Here is a 17,232-nt window from a genome sequence, read left to right as displayed (position 1 = left end):
ACACTTGTCTCTAAATTACCCTGAACCCCTCTAGACACATTTAAATCAAGAAAGGGCAAATGTCTATCCTTTTCACGTTCAAGGGTGAATTGGATCGACGGCTCTACTGAATTCAAATGCGACAAGAGGCGCTCCGCTTCATTTCCGGATACCGCAGAAATAACATCATTGACATATCGTTTCCAGAAAAAGGGTTTAACCGGTGAAGTGGCTAAGGCCCTTTGTTCCACGTCTTCCATTACCATGTTAGCAATGACAGCAGAAACAGGCGAACCCATAGCTGTACCAAAAACTTGTTGATAGTATGTGCCGTTATATGTAAATTGCGTGGTTTTGAGGCAAAAAGACAGCAGATGAATAATATCCTCCACAGGCAAAGAAGTTCTTTGTCCTAGGGAAGCATCTTCTCTGAGTCTTTCCTCCGCAACCTTAACGGCAAGATCAACTGGGATTTTAGTGAAGAGCGAAACAACGTCGAAAGATACTAATTCTTCACAAGCGTCAAGAGTTTTATCTCTTATGAAATCCGTAAATTCGCAGGAATTTTTGACAGTGTAATCAGTATTCCCAACAACAGGCGACAAAATTCTCGCAAGATAACCAGAAATTGCATAAGTCGGAGAATTAACAAAAGAGACAATGGGTCTCAAAGGAATTCCCGGTTTATGAATTTTAGGTAAGCCATAAAAACGTGGACATAAGCCGTCACTACTGTATAACATTTTGTACGTAGAGTCACTAATTCTGCCAGCTTTTTTCAAATCAAGCAACATTTTGTTTAACTTTCTTTGAGTTTTACTGGTTGGGTCAGAGTTTAAGACAGCATACGTACTCTTGTCATTGAGCAGAGACAAAGCTTTGTCGTGATATTGCTGTTTGTCCATAACCACAACACAATTACCCTTGTCAGCAGATAATACGAGCCTGTCCGGATCCTTTTTGAGAGTTATAAGCGCATTGAAAACATCCTTTTGAATGTTTTTGGGAGGAGGTTTAGCACGTCTGAGTACGCTACTTACTTCTGCTCTTACCAAATGCCTACGATCGTCGTCGAGTTGAGAGATACTCTCCTCAACAGCGGCGACAATTTCGGCGGTCGGTATTTTGCGAGGAGCAATAGCAAACTTTAGACCCTTCTCTAAACCACTCCGTTCCAGCGCGGATAATTCCTTGGAGGAAAGGTTCATGACCCATTTATCTTTCAGAGATGAGCCTGAATTAACAGGAGACCTCTTACTGAGCAAGTGACGGAGTTTTCTGTCATGTTTCTCTCTCTGTTTGGTAAACGTCTGCAGTTCTTTCGAAATGCAAAACTCCTCGACCCAGGAAGTTTCGGAGTTGTTAATCAAAGCAGAGAGTTCACTGAGTGAACGAGAGAATAACGTACGTAACCGCAGTATGGAACTGTGACATTCATCTATTCGTAGCTTGAGAAAAGAAAAACCAGTACGGACCATGAGCTTGTATCCTTTAGCACTCCGTAAAGGAGGCCGAAATCTCAAACTCGATGGAAGCACATGGTTCTCTTTGCAACGGTGATTGAAATACAAATGACAGCGATACTTAGCAATGCGGACTCTGATGTTAGTGAGCCGGTTGACCCTTGTAACAACAGTTTGACCATACTTTTCTCGCAAATAAAATATATTAAAGTTCACACGGCAACCAGGTGGACAATCAGACATAGTTTGAAGCTACACTGGTTTGCAGATTTAATGAATGTAACCGAAGAAGTTACAATTCATAGACCCAACGTTTCGACACTCCTGTCTAGTGCCTTCATCAGGGGTGATCTAAACGCTGCAACAAGAGGTCCTTTTATACGATCACTAATTAGCGGCCTTTTTTCTGACGAGGTGTAAATAGGCGTCAGGAAGCAGACCGCCATCGTCACGATTTAAAGGAGCGTGGGCGGAGTTAATGTGCCAAGCCTCCAAACAAAGGCGCTGGTGGTAACGCCGATTAGTAGTGATAATTTTAGAATTATCCCACCCAATTGTATGGTTGGTTAGGCAAGTATGCTCCGATAAAGCTGAATTTTCCTTTTTGCAAAGAAAAACCGCTTTTTGGTGCTCTTTTAACCGTGTACCAAACTGGCGTTTGGTCTGTCCGATGTATTCGTTATCACAGTCATTGCAAGGAATAGAATAAATGGCGTCGGTTCGTTGTTCTTTCGTGACAGGATCCTTAGGTTTGGCGAAAATATGCCCCAAAGTCTGAAAAGGTTTTTGAGCAACTTTAACGTTGTGGCTATTCAAAATTCTCTTGATGGGTTCAGTAACACCCTGTATGTAAGGAATAACAGCAAAACCAGTCGCTGGTTCCCTTTCATCAAGAGCGTTACTATTTGTAACTGGTTTTTGGCAGTTACGGAGAAAAGTTTTTGTATAGCCGTTTGCCTTTAGGACATTGGAAACATATTTCCTCTCCTCAGCCTTCGAATCGAGTGATGATGGTAGACAATCAGCCCTCCTAAGTAAAGTTTTGGCTACAGACTTTTTATGGCAAATAGGATGGTGAGAATCGAAAGCGAGGTATTTGTCGGTGTGGGTGGGTTTACGATAGACACTTGTCTCTAAATTACCCTGAACCCCTCTAGACACATTTAAATCAAGAAAGGGCAAATGTCTATCCTTTTCATACCGTGTTAGAAATATGTCCGTCTGATGAAGAGTTCGATGCACAAAGAAGACAGAAAAATTTGAAAAGCGGGAAAAATAGAAGTGTTCCACCCATATATTAGAATTTTCACGCTAAAATTAGAATGCAGAAATACTGATAGTGTTACTATAGGATAAACCAGTATTTGCCATACCTGGATTAGGGCTGGTAACAACAGTCTCGCATCGTGGTCCAGTCCAACCAGGCGGGCACATACAATAAGGAGGTACAGCATCCACACATGTTCCGCCGTGCAAACAGAAACCTGAAGAACACGGACAACCGAATTCCACATTCTGACGCCGTGCCTCTATACTGTTATCGTTGTCCAAATCTACGCCATTGTAATTATTTGACGCGGTACATCCTAAGAAAAATGTGTTAATAATATAAGTATGGAAAGGAACCAGGCATCAGGTAGAGATGTTCCTATCGGTCCACTTGGACGCAAAATAAGAATTTGGCCAAATTTGAGCTAACTTGAACCAAAAACCCTGATCAAGAGATAATTTATAGTGGGACCAAATGCTTGCTTTGAGCAATTATTTTCGGCGGGAAAAGCCTCCAAAATAGTTCCATTTCTAATTGGTTGTGCTTGCTAGCACAACCAATTAGAACACAATATTTGGTTCATCTTGCAAACTCAGAGACATCGTTGGCTGCGTGGATTGGCAGGAGACGCATTCTTTTTAATCATAGACGTGATTCTTAATCGACAAAGACCATCTATAAATATAACGGTGCTTTTAAGAGCCACTTATATAAGAACCTTGAACTCACCTCCGAAATCTCCTATCACTTCAACTGCCTTAGCACCATCAGTGGTTGCCCCCAGAAGTGTCCATCCACTAAGGGTAGTGCCATAAGCATTGATTTGTCCATATGCATTAGCAGAGCTAGCACCTCCTAATACCGTGGCTCCAGTGACGTATTGTCCACCAATACCACGACCTACACTACCACCACCACCAACACCACCAACCTCACCAGTTACAACACCACCTCCACCAGAAGATCCCCCTTCACCAGAAGACCCACCCCCACCAGAAGAACCACCTCCACCAGATGACCCACCTCCACCAGAAGAACCACCTCCACCAGATGAACCACCTCCACCAGAAGACCCAACTGCACTACCGCCTGTGGTTGAACTAATCACAACAGAGCTTCCACTTGGGTTGTAATTCGTTGATATGACTCTAACATTAATCTTGCCCCCACTTTTCACGCCGATGGGCGTGTATGACTTATAGGAGTAAGTCCTTATAGATGTTCTCGTACTTGTTGTTGCAGTACGTCCCACAAATATACGGCCGGACGAACCCACTAGAGCTCGCATTCCAAGTGGGGAATACAATTTCATGAACGAACTTGAGGAGTACACCTCTCCTCTAAGACCAACAGTTATCATGGTGCCCATGAGCTCGGCATCCGAGGAACTGTATCCTGATAATCCACTTCCTATTCCGCTTGAGATGATGTTGCCGTCGGCAGTGCGCAAGATGGCGTTACCGCCACTGTTAACAAACGCTTCTACGACTCGTACCTGGAAAAAATATTATGCAATGCTTAATTCCTGGTTAAAAAATAGCCATTAAGTTAGATAACATGTGTATATCGGCTGTGCTAATTTAGTTCAAGTTATTACGGTAAAAAACACATATTAGAACAGTATGCCTTTGATTTATCCCCACTATCATCTTACTGCGTCCCTCCGTCCCTCCTCTAAATCAAAGGATCAAGGACAGGACTCCATAAAACGGTTAAAAGAGAGTCTATCATGCTAGCAGAGAAAATTACTTTGTTCGAATCTTTATGGGGGAACACTTTTCTGCTGGAGTGAAGTATTTGAGCAATTTGTCTGTGCTCGCAATTTTTCTTTCCACGGTCTTCTTCGGCAAGATTGATTTTTTTGGCTTTAGTCGATTATCCTATTAACGCAGTTCGGTGAACATAATTTTCTCTCCCGGGTAAGGTTTTTGAGTAGTTACCGAACAGTTATGACAAAATTCGAGGTAAAGTTAAACTGTCGAGGAATCCTTTACTATTTCCTGTGTCTTTTTCTTCACCGCGTTAATCATTTCACTCCCTAGATCCGAACGTCAATTCTTCTTATCGTGTTCCACACATTCTAAAAGATTTATATCCAGGAAATTGGTATCAAATCAAACTACATCATCGATGTCAGTATCTCAGCAACTGCGCGTCTAACCCTCCCTCAACAGTTAAATGATAACAAGATCGGATTAATAATGGGCTTGGAAGGGATAGGTACGCAGTTGCTGAGATATTGACATCGATCCGAAATAACTCATCAGTAACTCCTGGGAGTGAAATGGTCAAGATTAAGAGAAGGACTTTCCCTACCTCAGTAACGTTAGGCAAGCCACCAGTAAAGAAACTTCCTCCTCCCATGTTGAGCAGTTTGTGTATACCACGCGTTGTCCCCTCCACTTTACCATCGTAATCGATCTGAAGCCTTGCTCGGTTACCTACTCTCTTGACTACAATTGTGTGGTATTTATCATCTGTTATGTTCAGTTGGGGAATACTGAGGATCTTCATACGGTCACCAAGCCGGAAGACGTAACGCAAAACGTGATTCTTTACCTGTAATATATTAAGGTAACAATGTTAGTCACAGACTAACGTGTCTAATTATAAAACGTTTCACAAAAGGAATGAATGGATGAAATAGACATGTCGACCATTTCCCAGACTTAACACCAGTTTTACGGGAACAAGTGTTGGTGATTCGAAGTACCTTGAATTGTTGAAAGGAACTATATTTTCGATTTTTCTACTCGAGCTGCATAACAGTGTAATATTTCAGTTCAACATTGCATACAAAACACTCCAAAATATTACTATGCATTTTATAAAATTGCAGTAGAGAATGCCTTGCTTCCTAAAGAGCTGAAACAATAATAAGTTCAAACAGAAAGCTTACTCTTACCCTCTGACTACTACTAAGGTAATTTTTATTGGACTAAAATTACTACATTTTTACAGCGTTGTATTTTGCAACCCGCAAGTTTTCATGAGACACAGTAACTTCTTGAACAATAACAAAGCTCTTACATCAATCCTGTTGAATTCTGTTCCCAGGCTATTGGAAGCCAAGAAGACAACCACATTGGAAGAATTGGGAGAGATCCTAACTTGAAGGGCAATGTTAGTGTAGAATTCGTTTGTCATGGAAACTGGCGGGGGAACAAGTTCGCGGCGTTTTCTCTTGGTTTGCCTCATTCGGTACTGGGTGAAGCTGTTGGGTTTATACCAGTTTGCATTCGTTCCTTGTAAAAAAAAACAAACAAACAAAACAAAAACAAAAAAGAGATTAACTTACAAGCATAGGTAGGGCTTAAACAAGGGCGCCAGAAGACAAAAATCGACTGATGTGATGTTAATCAAAAATAAAGTCGGTAGTCCTCAGAATTTAGTTCAGTTGCCATTTTTATCTAAAAAAGCAGAATTCGATGTTCAGTGCTACCGAACCCATTTTGCAGCTATCACCGCCGTCAACGATCTAAAAGTTTTTGTTTCATTTCGAGCAACATTTGCCTTTCCGGCGGTAGAATAACTTCGTGTAACTACAGAAAAATACATCACCTTGCAGTCAAGAAAGAGAAAACTGTTTCCACCAAGTCAAATGCTTTGAAAGCACAGTATATCGGCACCCGCCTGCCTCAGTATTTTTGTTAACATTTCCGTTACGTTGCGTTACCAATACGTCAGCATTCTCCGACATGCGCGTTAATTCGTTAGTTCGTAAAAACCACGCGGTGCGTTTCAGAGCCCGGAAAGGCGCACGTTTCGTTATATTTTGTAGTTTTTTCTCTTCCCGCCCCTCTCCTGTTATTTACCGATTATGTATGTTTTCGGTTTTGAAAGTAACGTGAAACACTACTACAAGCAACAAAGGTCTGCCGCCCCCTGTTTTACAAGCGATTCGCACCGGCGCAAGTACACACAGCAAAGTTTTCCAGAGCATCGGAGAGCTAAGCGTGGCGAAAGGTAAATCGATAACTCCTCTCGTGTGAAAACTGCTATTTCTTACGAACTCTAATCTAACACAACATATCTTACTTGAGTTACAGTTGGGCCCGCTGTAGCCCAGGTCGCACACACAAATACTGTTGGTCCACAAAGGCTCGCAATATCCATGATCGTTACAATCCGGACACAGATTGTTTTCAAGCTTACATCCCAATTCTGTGTTCCTTTCCTTAAGAGGATTCAGTAAATCGTACATTACGTCGTTGTCTTTTATATTCCTTATGCAGCCTTTAAACCCAGCGTAGTTGATCTTTGCATTTTCGAGCGCGTTCTCTACTCCACCAATTTGAAGTGGGCCAAATCCATTAAGGTACCTGTAATATAGAGCAAGAAAATAGTAAGTCAAAATTACTCAAGATTCCAGTGTAGTACTCAGCGTTTATAAGCGTTGGGATTGGAACGCCCGAAGGAGACAAACGAGACGAATTGTGTTCACCCTGGCCTAAGGTTAGGTACTAAGTAACACGGCTAAGCCCTCGGTACAAGTGTTCTACATTACATGGATCGAATTCTTTGAAGAAGCACTTAGGGAGGAACCGAAAGTGGATACATCTCCAAAGAGTGACGGCTCGCAACTTAAGTCAAAGCTTGCCGACAAGCTCGGTAAATTTCGGTTATCAATTAGATCAATCACAGATATCTGGCAAGGATGGTCAGGAATACTGTATCACTATTCACCGTCAATTTTTATTTCCTTATGATCTGCAGGGATATGATATTCTCCTTGATCGAATTAATTGATTTGTCTGGTCGATCAAGATCGAGTTATGAGAAGCGCTCTTGATTTTAGTTATTAAACGTTTACTAAGTGAGGAAATGACTGAGAGGTTTTAGAACGCTTATTGCCATATATGAGGTAATAAAAACATCATTGCAGAAACGTTGTCGGGGAAGACCGTAGTGGGCTTCGGTAAACTACGATAGCGACGGCAATGTGGCCAAACAAAACTTCATTGGGGGTGTGGTGTCATAAGAGACGGTTAACACATCAAGTCATTCGCTAAATCCTAACTAAAAACGTAAATAAATGTTATTAATCGACTTTTTCCTTGGCGTTGCCGTCCTGACTGCTGCAGTAAATTCCCTAAAACACGTTCACATAAAGTTTATTTCTCTGCCAGAGTAATAAACATTATATGATAGTGTTTCTGAAGGGAATAAATCTACACTGCCTTGCCTTGTTGTCAGAAATCTATCGTGCTCCGTAAGAAATTTTGTTATATTTAAGATTCATCTGCCACGAAAGCATTTCCTCCTGACTCCCAATAAACACTTCGGTGGCATCGTTCCTGGTTCAAACTTCGTCGGAAATAACATTTTTAAAATGAGGATACCTTCCAAGAGTAAACATTTACCCTTTAACCCCTAAGATAGACTAGCATCTAATTTCTCCTTACAATATCACCACTGAATCACACATTAATGTCATGAGAATAAAAGAAATGATCACCAACTAAAGAAACTCTTGATTGTTGGACAAATTCTCCTTATCAGCACCTTAGTAAATGTACGGAGAACAGTATGGAGAATATGAATACTGATGTTAGGGTGTAAAAGAGTTAAACTACTTACACATTGGAGCCCCACACTTCGCCCTCAATCTCACACGACGCTCTGTTCTCTACAACTTGTCCATCATCTTCCACAACCTGAGCTTTAGAGCACAGATCAATCCTCACAGTCACTTTCTGCGGGGGGGGGGGGGGGGAGGAAACAGATCGGAAAAGTAATTAATTTATTGCAAACGAGCAATAACAAAACAGGTCTACCTTACACTCCGAAATAGTAGATAATTCAGTGGCGAACAATAATTTTTTCACCTTAAGCTCTCGAATAACCTCCACCGTGTGCCATTGCTTATCGTCCAGCCGATCTCCTCGGTTCATGTACAGCTCTAACGGAGCGTTCGGATGAGGGCCAAGAGTGAGCACAAGCTTTATGTATCCTTCAACCATCATCACGGCCATCACGTCTGGTAAACCATTGTTGGAATCTGAGTGAAAGAACAAAACGAAAATCGGTCGTCCTACTACTGTCACTTAAGAAAATGTTACAGGCTCAAGCGAGCATAATATCTAGCTGTTATATCATAAGCATTAAATACAGCCAAATGCGATTACTTCATTTACTATTTGGTATGATTGACAATGACATCACACCAAACCCCATCCAAATGCCAAATGGTCTCATTTACTAAAAAAACTCGAAGCCGCTACGATCTAGAAATTCGTTGCCATTTTTAAATAGGAATTCCGAGAACAAACTTGCACAAGTTACCTTTAAAAACAGGGCCTTGGTAGAGAAGCAGCCCATTTGCCGTTTCGGTCATGAACTGTAGCGAGACAATGCTGCGTTCATAAGCGGCCAGCTTCTCCAGCCAGAGATACGAATTGCCTTTAAATGTCCTGGTGGTGCTTTGACATTCCGGCCCTCGATATTCTCGACTACACTCACAGATAATTCCCTTCGGAACGGCATTATGACATGTTCCTCCGTGAAGGCAGGGCGTGCCAGTGGTGCAGTTGATTTCCGGTAAGATGATAGATGTGTACTCTGCTTGAAGATTGACGTTCATAGCCACCACTGTCAAAGAGCTCGCAGGAGCAGGAATTTTACCGTAATCACCGCTCACTACGGTGAAAGCTGAAGACGCTTTAACAACGTTACTACATGTCCCAACTCTTTGCTGTTCGTATGCACATGCATCGATACCAATGCTTCCGATCTCTAGTCCTGTACATCGGAAAAAAGATATGAAATAAGGAATAAAGACACACTAATACGGGGTTTATAGGCGTGCGTTTCACAAGTGTTCAGCAAGGCACACGAATACAACAGCAAATTTACACTTTCACAACAAGCGAAGGGTATCTAGGGCCTCAAATGAACACATAACACTCTCCTTAAGGTTCGTCTCTTTACAAATCTCGCTTGTCTTTAATGGATATGTTAAAGGGGTTGAGACTCTTGTCAGTCAGAAGACGCGAATTCTTGGCCTATTCTTACTGAATTCAACTCACCTAGCTCCTCAAGTGTCTCTTTCCCTTGTATTAGCCGCCTTACAACATCCAGGCGATCCAAAAACCCACTACCAGACGACTTCACAGCAAGGTAAATCTCCACTCCAAACAGATCCGAGAGAGGAACACGATTGACAGGAGCCTTCTGGATACTGAAGATTAAAATTTGGTCTGTTTCGCCACCAGCCAGAATTTTCGCCAGCGCCAATCGAACTTCGGAGTAGTAGTCACCCACAAAAAGTGACGTTTTCCTTATCTTTAATATCTGTATGGCCACGCTTTGTTGGATCGCTGCACTTGTTACACTTTGTACTATGACTGTTACCTCAGAGGTTACAGTCTTCGGGAAATTACCAGGTCGTTTCTTTTGTTCTACGACTTCGACACTGAATGTATACGTACCCATTGGTATATTAGCCTTGGCTGTGATATCACCAGTTGCTGAGTTGAGGGTGAAGAAGTTCTGGTTGTCCATGCTGTACTTATTCTGGTCACCCTTGTAATCGTCGTCTTGGTAATAAGCCTTACCAATGATTCCACCGGCAAACCTGCCGTTGTACGCGTTCACAATGATGGTCAGCTTTCCGTTGAACGGTTCGCTTGGATTATCTTCATCTTTAACTTCAATGTACGCAAAAGTTTTGTTCTCCTTCCTTGGAACTCCACTGTCAACTACCTTCACTTCAACTTTCCACAGCTGCTTTACTTTCCTGTTGAATTCTCCGAAAGCAACCATATCGGCCGTCTTATCTGTGGCTTTTATTAGTTTGAAACGACTGTTGAGGTTCGAATCCACAAGGGAGAATGTAAACGGAGGACCGTTGCTCGCTTCATCGGGATCGTATGCCTCAAGAGTCAAGACAGGTTGTCCTTGGCTGGGATTTATGTCCGCCTCGACAATACCCTCATAGGATCGGGGCTTGAACCAAGGGCCGTTGTCATTAAAATCGGTTACAATAAGATGCACCACTGCAATACCCTCCAACCCTCCAGAGTCAGTAGCTGTCACGGTCAAATTGTACCGAGGAACAGTTTCTCGATCTAACTGCAGTAGCGTGTAAATTTCTCCAATACTACTATTTTTAGCGTTGGACCTGATAGCAAACATATTCGCGTCATCACCGTCCGTGATAGAGAACTGGAACTGCGCGTTGGTGCCGGTATCTTTGTCAACCGCTGTCACCAGTAAAACAGTGTCACCCGGTTTTACACTCTCCGATACTTTCTTGTCGTACTCAGCAGGCACAAATATTGGAGGATTGTCATTGGCATCGATCACGTTAATGTAAACCAACGCTGGTTTAGGGGCACTCCTAGGTGGATTTCCGCGGTCACTAACTGTAACTGTCAGGTTGTAGGCTTTCTTCCCCTTGTCGAAGTCGAGAAGCCCAGACACGAGGATGCGACCATTCCTTGGGTCGATGTAAAACTCGTAAGGGTCATTGCCTGCTTTAATTGTATACTCTAATTCAGCGTTGGGACCAACGTCTTTATCGGTAGCAACCACCTTGGTAACAAAATACCCGGGCAAGGCATTTTCTGGAACATTTGCTTTGTAAATTAAGGGATTAAACTCTGGACTCTTATCATTTCCATCAGAAACTTTGATTGTAGCAGTAACAGTACCAGACAAAGGTGGGTTACCACCGGCCTGCCTGTTCGTAGCTTTCACTCGTATAGTAAATTCGTTTTCGGGGCCCTCCCTCTCCAGAGTTTCAAGCGTGGTGACAAGCCCGGTGTCTTTATCAATCTTAAACTTGCCCCCAGCATCGTCCTCTAGTTCATAATGTATTGCTGCGTTTACACCAGTGTCTAAATCAACTGCTTGAAGAACCATCACACTGGTACCTGGATTTTTATTTTCTTCCACATAGCCGACATAAGGAGGGTTTGGAAAGTACGGGGCATTGTCATTGATGTCAGTTAGGTTGACTCGTACCAGGGCCTCTCCTCTATGTTTCCCATCATAAGCGAAGACGTAAAAGCTAACAATTGGGTCTTTTTCGCGATCAAGCTTCTCATTGGCGGTGGTAATCTGGCCAGTTTCAGAGTTGATTGAGAAATACCTCTGTCCTGTCTTGTCAATCGAGTAAGCCAATGGATCCTGAATTTTGGGGCTGTCCAAGTCCGTTGCAGAAACCTGTACCACCTTTTCACCAGCCTTAATTTCCTCTTTGATCGTTTCTTCATAGATCAGCGTAGTAAACTCTGGGACGTTGTCGTTTGTGTCAATAACCTGCCAAAACAAAGATAACCACATCCGTCAAGAATCCAAGTGTTGATAACTTAACTAACCCATCAGCTTCGGATAATGTGGAGCACCTTAACCGGCAATGTATCTATGTAAACGTGATAAGAGTCCTTTAACGCAAAAGTTCAATAAAAATCCTGCTGCATTTCATTAAATATGAGAAATACTCTTCAGCATTGAAACGTGACTGGCGAGAAAATAGAGAACCTATAGGCTTGCTACGCCCATAACATGCAAAGGTCAAGGGACATAACGAGCTTTGGTTGCAAACAGCTTGGGAAAAACCCTTCCAAAACTCTATGCCATCACGTGTTGCGGTTATTACCTAACCCTTTACACCCTAACATCAGCAAGAATATTCTCCATACTGTTCTCCAAACATTTCCTTGGGTGCTGACACGGAGAATTGGTTAAATAATAAAGAGCTTCTATGAATTGTGATTTCCTTTATTCTCACGACCTTAATGTATGACCCAAGGGTGATATGCAAAAATAAATTAGATGCTATTCACTCTTCGAAGTAAGAGGGTTAATCTAACACCCTTAAACCTATTTCGTCAGTACAGTAAGCCCAAATTTATGATTTTCTTACCTTGATGACAACGTCCACAGTGTCGCTGTTTTTTCTATCTGTAGCCGTTACTTTAATGGTGTAGGTTTCTACGCTTTCGAAGTCCAGCTTGCCGTCAAGATAGAGAATACCTTCGTTTTGGGGACTGTAAACCGTCTCCATTCTGAAAAGCTGGGACTGTGCTCCGCCGGATATAAAGTACTCCAACTTTGCATTGTCTCCAATATCAGCGTCCGTTGCCGATAGGTCACGGATAGAGGTACCTATGGGAGCATCTTCTTGAACAGTAGCCTCATATGACCTTTGTTTAAAGACGGGGGGCTCGTCATTCTGATCCACAATTGCAATGGAAACAGCAACTTTGGCCTGGAGAGCTGGCGTGCCTTTATCTGTGGCGATCGCGACCACAGTGTGAGTCCCTTGCACCTCCCTGTCAAATTTCGCTTGGCTGAAGATGGTGCCATTGCTTTGAATTATCCTGAATTTCTGAGGCGCCTCAAGGGAATAAAAGACTTGACCAGACTGGCCGGTGTCCCTGTCATCTGCTTTGACCGTGATCGCATTGAAGCCTCCAGATGTTTCCTCGGGAACTCTGGCGGAGTACTCTTCAAGTTTAAATGTCGGTGTGTCGTCGTTTACATCTATAAGTCGTACTATGACAGAACAAGTAGCATACAGATTATTCTTATTCTCTCGAGCGCGAATCTGAAGCTTGTAGTTACTCTGCTGCTCAAAGTTAAGCGTACTTGCAGTTGAAATCACTCCTGTTCCTGGGTCAACCTTGAAATTCTGCTCAGCTCTGAAGTATGACTTCACCAAACTATACGAAATCACATTCGTGGGGTCGACCTGGCTTACCGCTTTCACCGTCTCCACAGCACTTCCTATTTTCACATCTTCTTGAATATCGGAAGTATAAACACTACTTGGTTCAAACTTGGGTGGTTGCTGGTTTACAACATTAATCTCAACTGTAGTCTCCGATGAGCTTGTTTTCGTAGCGGTTGGGGTAGCCTGATTCGATGCCCGAATTTTCAGTTGTACGGTTTGTTGGAAATTGGCTAAGTCCGCGATTGTTATGATGTTACCAGTAGCTCCATCGACTTTAAACTTGTCACTGGAGCCAACCAAGGAGTACACCACTACCTGGTTGCTTCCTACATCATCGTCCGTAGCGCTCACAGTCAAGACGGTCGTAGATATTGGGGCTCCTTGAAACACACTGCCATAATATTGCCTTGTGAAGAACACGGGATAATTATCGTTAACGTCGGCTACTTTGACTTCTATGATACAATAGGAGAGAAGCCTCTCTGCTTCATTTCTTCCATGTCCTCCATCTTCGGCTTGTACTATTAACGTGTGACGATCTTCACTCTCCCGGTCCAAGCTGGTTATTGTCGTAATCAGACCAGTGGAATTATTTATTTCGAATAGCCTTTGACCACCTGTAACAAGCTTGTACTCCACTTCCCCGTTCCGTCCTCTATCTTTGTCTACAGCAGTGACTTGAGTTACCCTCTCACCTCTCGGTTTGTTCTCCTCGACGGTCACTTCATCCGGGCAAACAGTGAAGACTGGTCGGTTGTCATTGATGTCTTCGATGTTGACCACAACACGCACTTCATCGAATTTCGGATTTCTACCTGTGTCTGTTGCCCGCACTGTGAGAGAGTACTGGGTTTGCTTTCCTTGAACACTCTGTCTAAGTGACAGCACACCAGTGTCTCGATTAATGTTGAAGATACCGCCGCCATCGCCGCTGGTTATCGTGTACACTGAAGAGTCGCCATCAGCATCTCTGGCAAGGATGGCTGCTAGAGCTTTATTAGTCGTTGCATCTTCTGCAATATCAATGCTGTATTCTCCTTTCTGGAATTTCGGTTCTTCGTCATTCTGATTTTGTACGGTTACCCTGACAAACGACCTAGAAGAGAACTTCTTTTCGCCAAAATCCTCCACGACAACTTTAAATAAGTGTATCCTTTGAGTTTCATAGTCAAGCGGCGTATCACCAACACTTATCAAGCCAGTGACTTCATCAATTTTAAAAACACTGGTACCTTCCAATGAGTATTTCAGCTCGGCGTTTTCGCATTTACAACCTGTGCAATCACAGTCGTATGCAGTGATACCAAGCACCGATGCGCCTGATCCGACATCTTCACTGATGGATTTTTCATACACCTTCTGAGGGAAGTAAGGATAGTACTCGTTAGCGTTCTTCACCGAGATGTGAACATCTACATCATTTGAGTACCCACGAGGAATCTGCTCTGTTGCTGCAACTTTCAGGTTGTACATGCTTGTCTTTTCACGATCTAACCTCGAGTTCACTATAAGTTCCCCAGTAGATTCAATGGAAAACTTGTTTTCAGTGTCACCTTGCTTTATTGAGAAACCCAGTCTTGCTCCAGAAGCACTGGTCGCATTGACAACACCAATCACCTTACCGGGAAGATCATTCTCAAACACTTCGAACTTGTATGAACTTTCGGAAAATTGTGGTTTGAAATTGACAGTCTTGATATCAAGGTACACCGAATCGCCAAACTGACGCGGAATGCCAAAATCAAAGCCAAACAAAGTGACATTGTACCCTCCCCTGTCTTCCAGAATACCGCCCGTCTCCACAACTTCAGTTATAGGATTGATGGCGAAAGGTATTCCTCTAGATACCATCTGGTAGCCAATCCTCCCACTCAAACCACCGTCCTTATCCTCGGCCTTAAGCTGATACGCGCTCGTTCCTGGCCGCGAATTAGTGTTGACACGGCCAAAGTACTCAACCATTTTCATCACAGGTTTATTGTCGTTGATGTCTATCACATTGATTTCTACATCTACATCGTTTGTACGACTGGCCGTGGCAGGCTCTTGTTCTCGGACAGTTAAAGTAAAAAATTGCCTCGCTTCAAAATCAAATGGTGTCGTCATGCGAACTAAGCCAGAATTATCTACAGTGAAGTTGGCTTTCCGCGGATAGATAATTGATAGCGTGCCACCAGGAAAGTATCTTGGAACTATAGCGACCACACTACCGACCTCTTTGTCTTCTCTTACGTACACCCTAACTGGATGCTGCTGCTCCGGTCTGTAGTTAACCAGCACAAGCTGCACATCAACCTTGCTCTCGCGTGGGGGAGAACCGTTGTCTTTGGCGGTCAACTTGAAAGTTACAGGAGATGAGAAATCCTTGCGAGGTTTCTTGGCTATCAAGAAACCTTCTTTATTTATAGAAAAGGATGCCCGTGCATTCTCAGATAACGTGTAGGTGATTTTGTCCCCTACATCACCGTCAAAGGCTGACAGACGGGCGACAGAGTCGCCTATCTGGAAGTCGTCTTCTACTTTTCTTTCCACAAAACCATCGACCTCCCCAGGGAACGTGGGCGCGTTATCGTTAATATTCTTGATTTGAAGGATCACAGTCACTTGATCACTGCGGTCTCTAGTGTCCATCACTCGCACAAAAAGCCTACGTTCTTGAGCTTCCTCGTAGTCCAGCTCCCTTGTTACCATGATTTCGCCTGTGGAAGGATTAATCCGAAACAAGCCATCTTCGTTACCAGATACTATTTCATAGGTGAGAGCCTCAGAGGTGGCCGCTTTCACGACCATGACTCTGTTGTTCGCTTTAATGCCTTCTTTGACTTCTTGAACGACTGGTTTAACGACAAACTTGGGCGGTCCATCAGGTAAAAAGACATTCAGATCCACTTTAGCGAGTGTACTTCTCGGCGGATTTCCTTTGTCTTTGGCTTCAACATCAAGTGTAAAAGTAGAAGCCGAGACTGTTGTCAGAGACCTTTTCACCTTAATGACACCAGTATCAGGATCAATTTTGAAGGCCCCCTCCGCATTACCACCTGTAATGTTGTAAACCACTTTACCATTGTCACCACTATCCAAATCCGTGGCTACAACCAATAAGACTTGAGAGTCCACTTTGGCATCGAGGGCTACTTTAGAGACGTAGGAGTCCGCTGAAAACTTAGGGGTCTGATCGTTCACATCTTTGACGTTGATTATCACCTTGGCGATGGCTTTGAAAGAAAAAAAAAAGCACATGACGCAAATTGTTTGGTCATCGTAATTTTCAGCGCTATGTTTTCATGCTTACTACTCGATTCGTTCGAACTAAAGGAAATGGTTCGTCTCAAAAAAAATGGAGCTACTTCCTCTTCGCACAACACCTCTAGTGAAACGTACTTCATTCTCGGGTTTATGATGAACATGCCAGCGATACGAAACTTCTTTTTCCTAAAGCTGGAAACTGAAGAATCAGTCATCACATTTTGCAAGAAGCGTCCGAGCTGTGATCGTGCACTTAAACGGGCATGGTATGGCGCCCACAAGCACGCTGGTAAGCACGTGATTAGCGTAATTAAACTGTTGCTTCCAGATTTCGATTTCAAGAGCAGTTTTTCAGAATTCAGTGGTCCATTCCTGTAACTTTCCTGGATATTTCATTTTGAATCTACTGAGTTGCACCCTCGGAATTTCATAAGTAATTATGAACGATAATTTTGTATCAGCATAGTCATGTCAATAGCAAGCTTTACAACGCTACAATTTAACCCTTTACTTCCCATGAGACATCAGTAGGGAATTTCTCCTTACAATATCGATACAATATCAAGCAGACAAGTGATGAGAATAAAGATAAA

The 17,232-nt window shown here is 43.0% G+C and overlaps 1 protein-coding gene across 1 annotated transcript in view; it reads right to left on the bottom strand.

The window, feature by feature from the left end:
- The window catches only part of LOC131798953 (protocadherin-like protein), a 29,116-nt gene that overhangs the window by 2,509 nt on the left and 9,375 nt on the right, over window positions 1-17,232 (bottom strand). The window contains exons 8-17 of the mRNA XM_059116617.2: window positions 12,584-16,608; window positions 9,741-11,976; window positions 8,998-9,453; window positions 8,541-8,713; window positions 8,293-8,408; window positions 6,751-7,034; window positions 5,743-5,957; window positions 5,029-5,271; window positions 3,442-4,207; window positions 2,816-3,028 (exon numbers count right to left, since the gene is read on the bottom strand). Of these exons, the coding sequence (XP_058972600.2) occupies window positions 2,816-3,028; window positions 3,442-4,207; window positions 5,029-5,271; window positions 5,743-5,957; window positions 6,751-7,034; window positions 8,293-8,408; window positions 8,541-8,713; window positions 8,998-9,453; window positions 9,741-11,976; window positions 12,584-16,608 (8,727 nt within the window). The remainder of the gene's footprint in view (window positions 1-2,815; window positions 3,029-3,441; window positions 4,208-5,028; window positions 5,272-5,742; window positions 5,958-6,750; window positions 7,035-8,292; window positions 8,409-8,540; window positions 8,714-8,997; window positions 9,454-9,740; window positions 11,977-12,583; window positions 16,609-17,232) is intronic.

Source organism: Pocillopora verrucosa, chromosome 3, assembly GCF_036669915.1.
Source record: "Pocillopora verrucosa isolate sample1 chromosome 3, ASM3666991v2, whole genome shotgun sequence".
Lineage (NCBI taxonomy): Eukaryota > Metazoa > Cnidaria > Anthozoa > Scleractinia > Pocilloporidae > Pocillopora > Pocillopora verrucosa.
Note: the sequence above shows the minus strand (reverse complement) of the source record. Positions and strands in the feature narration are given on the sequence as shown.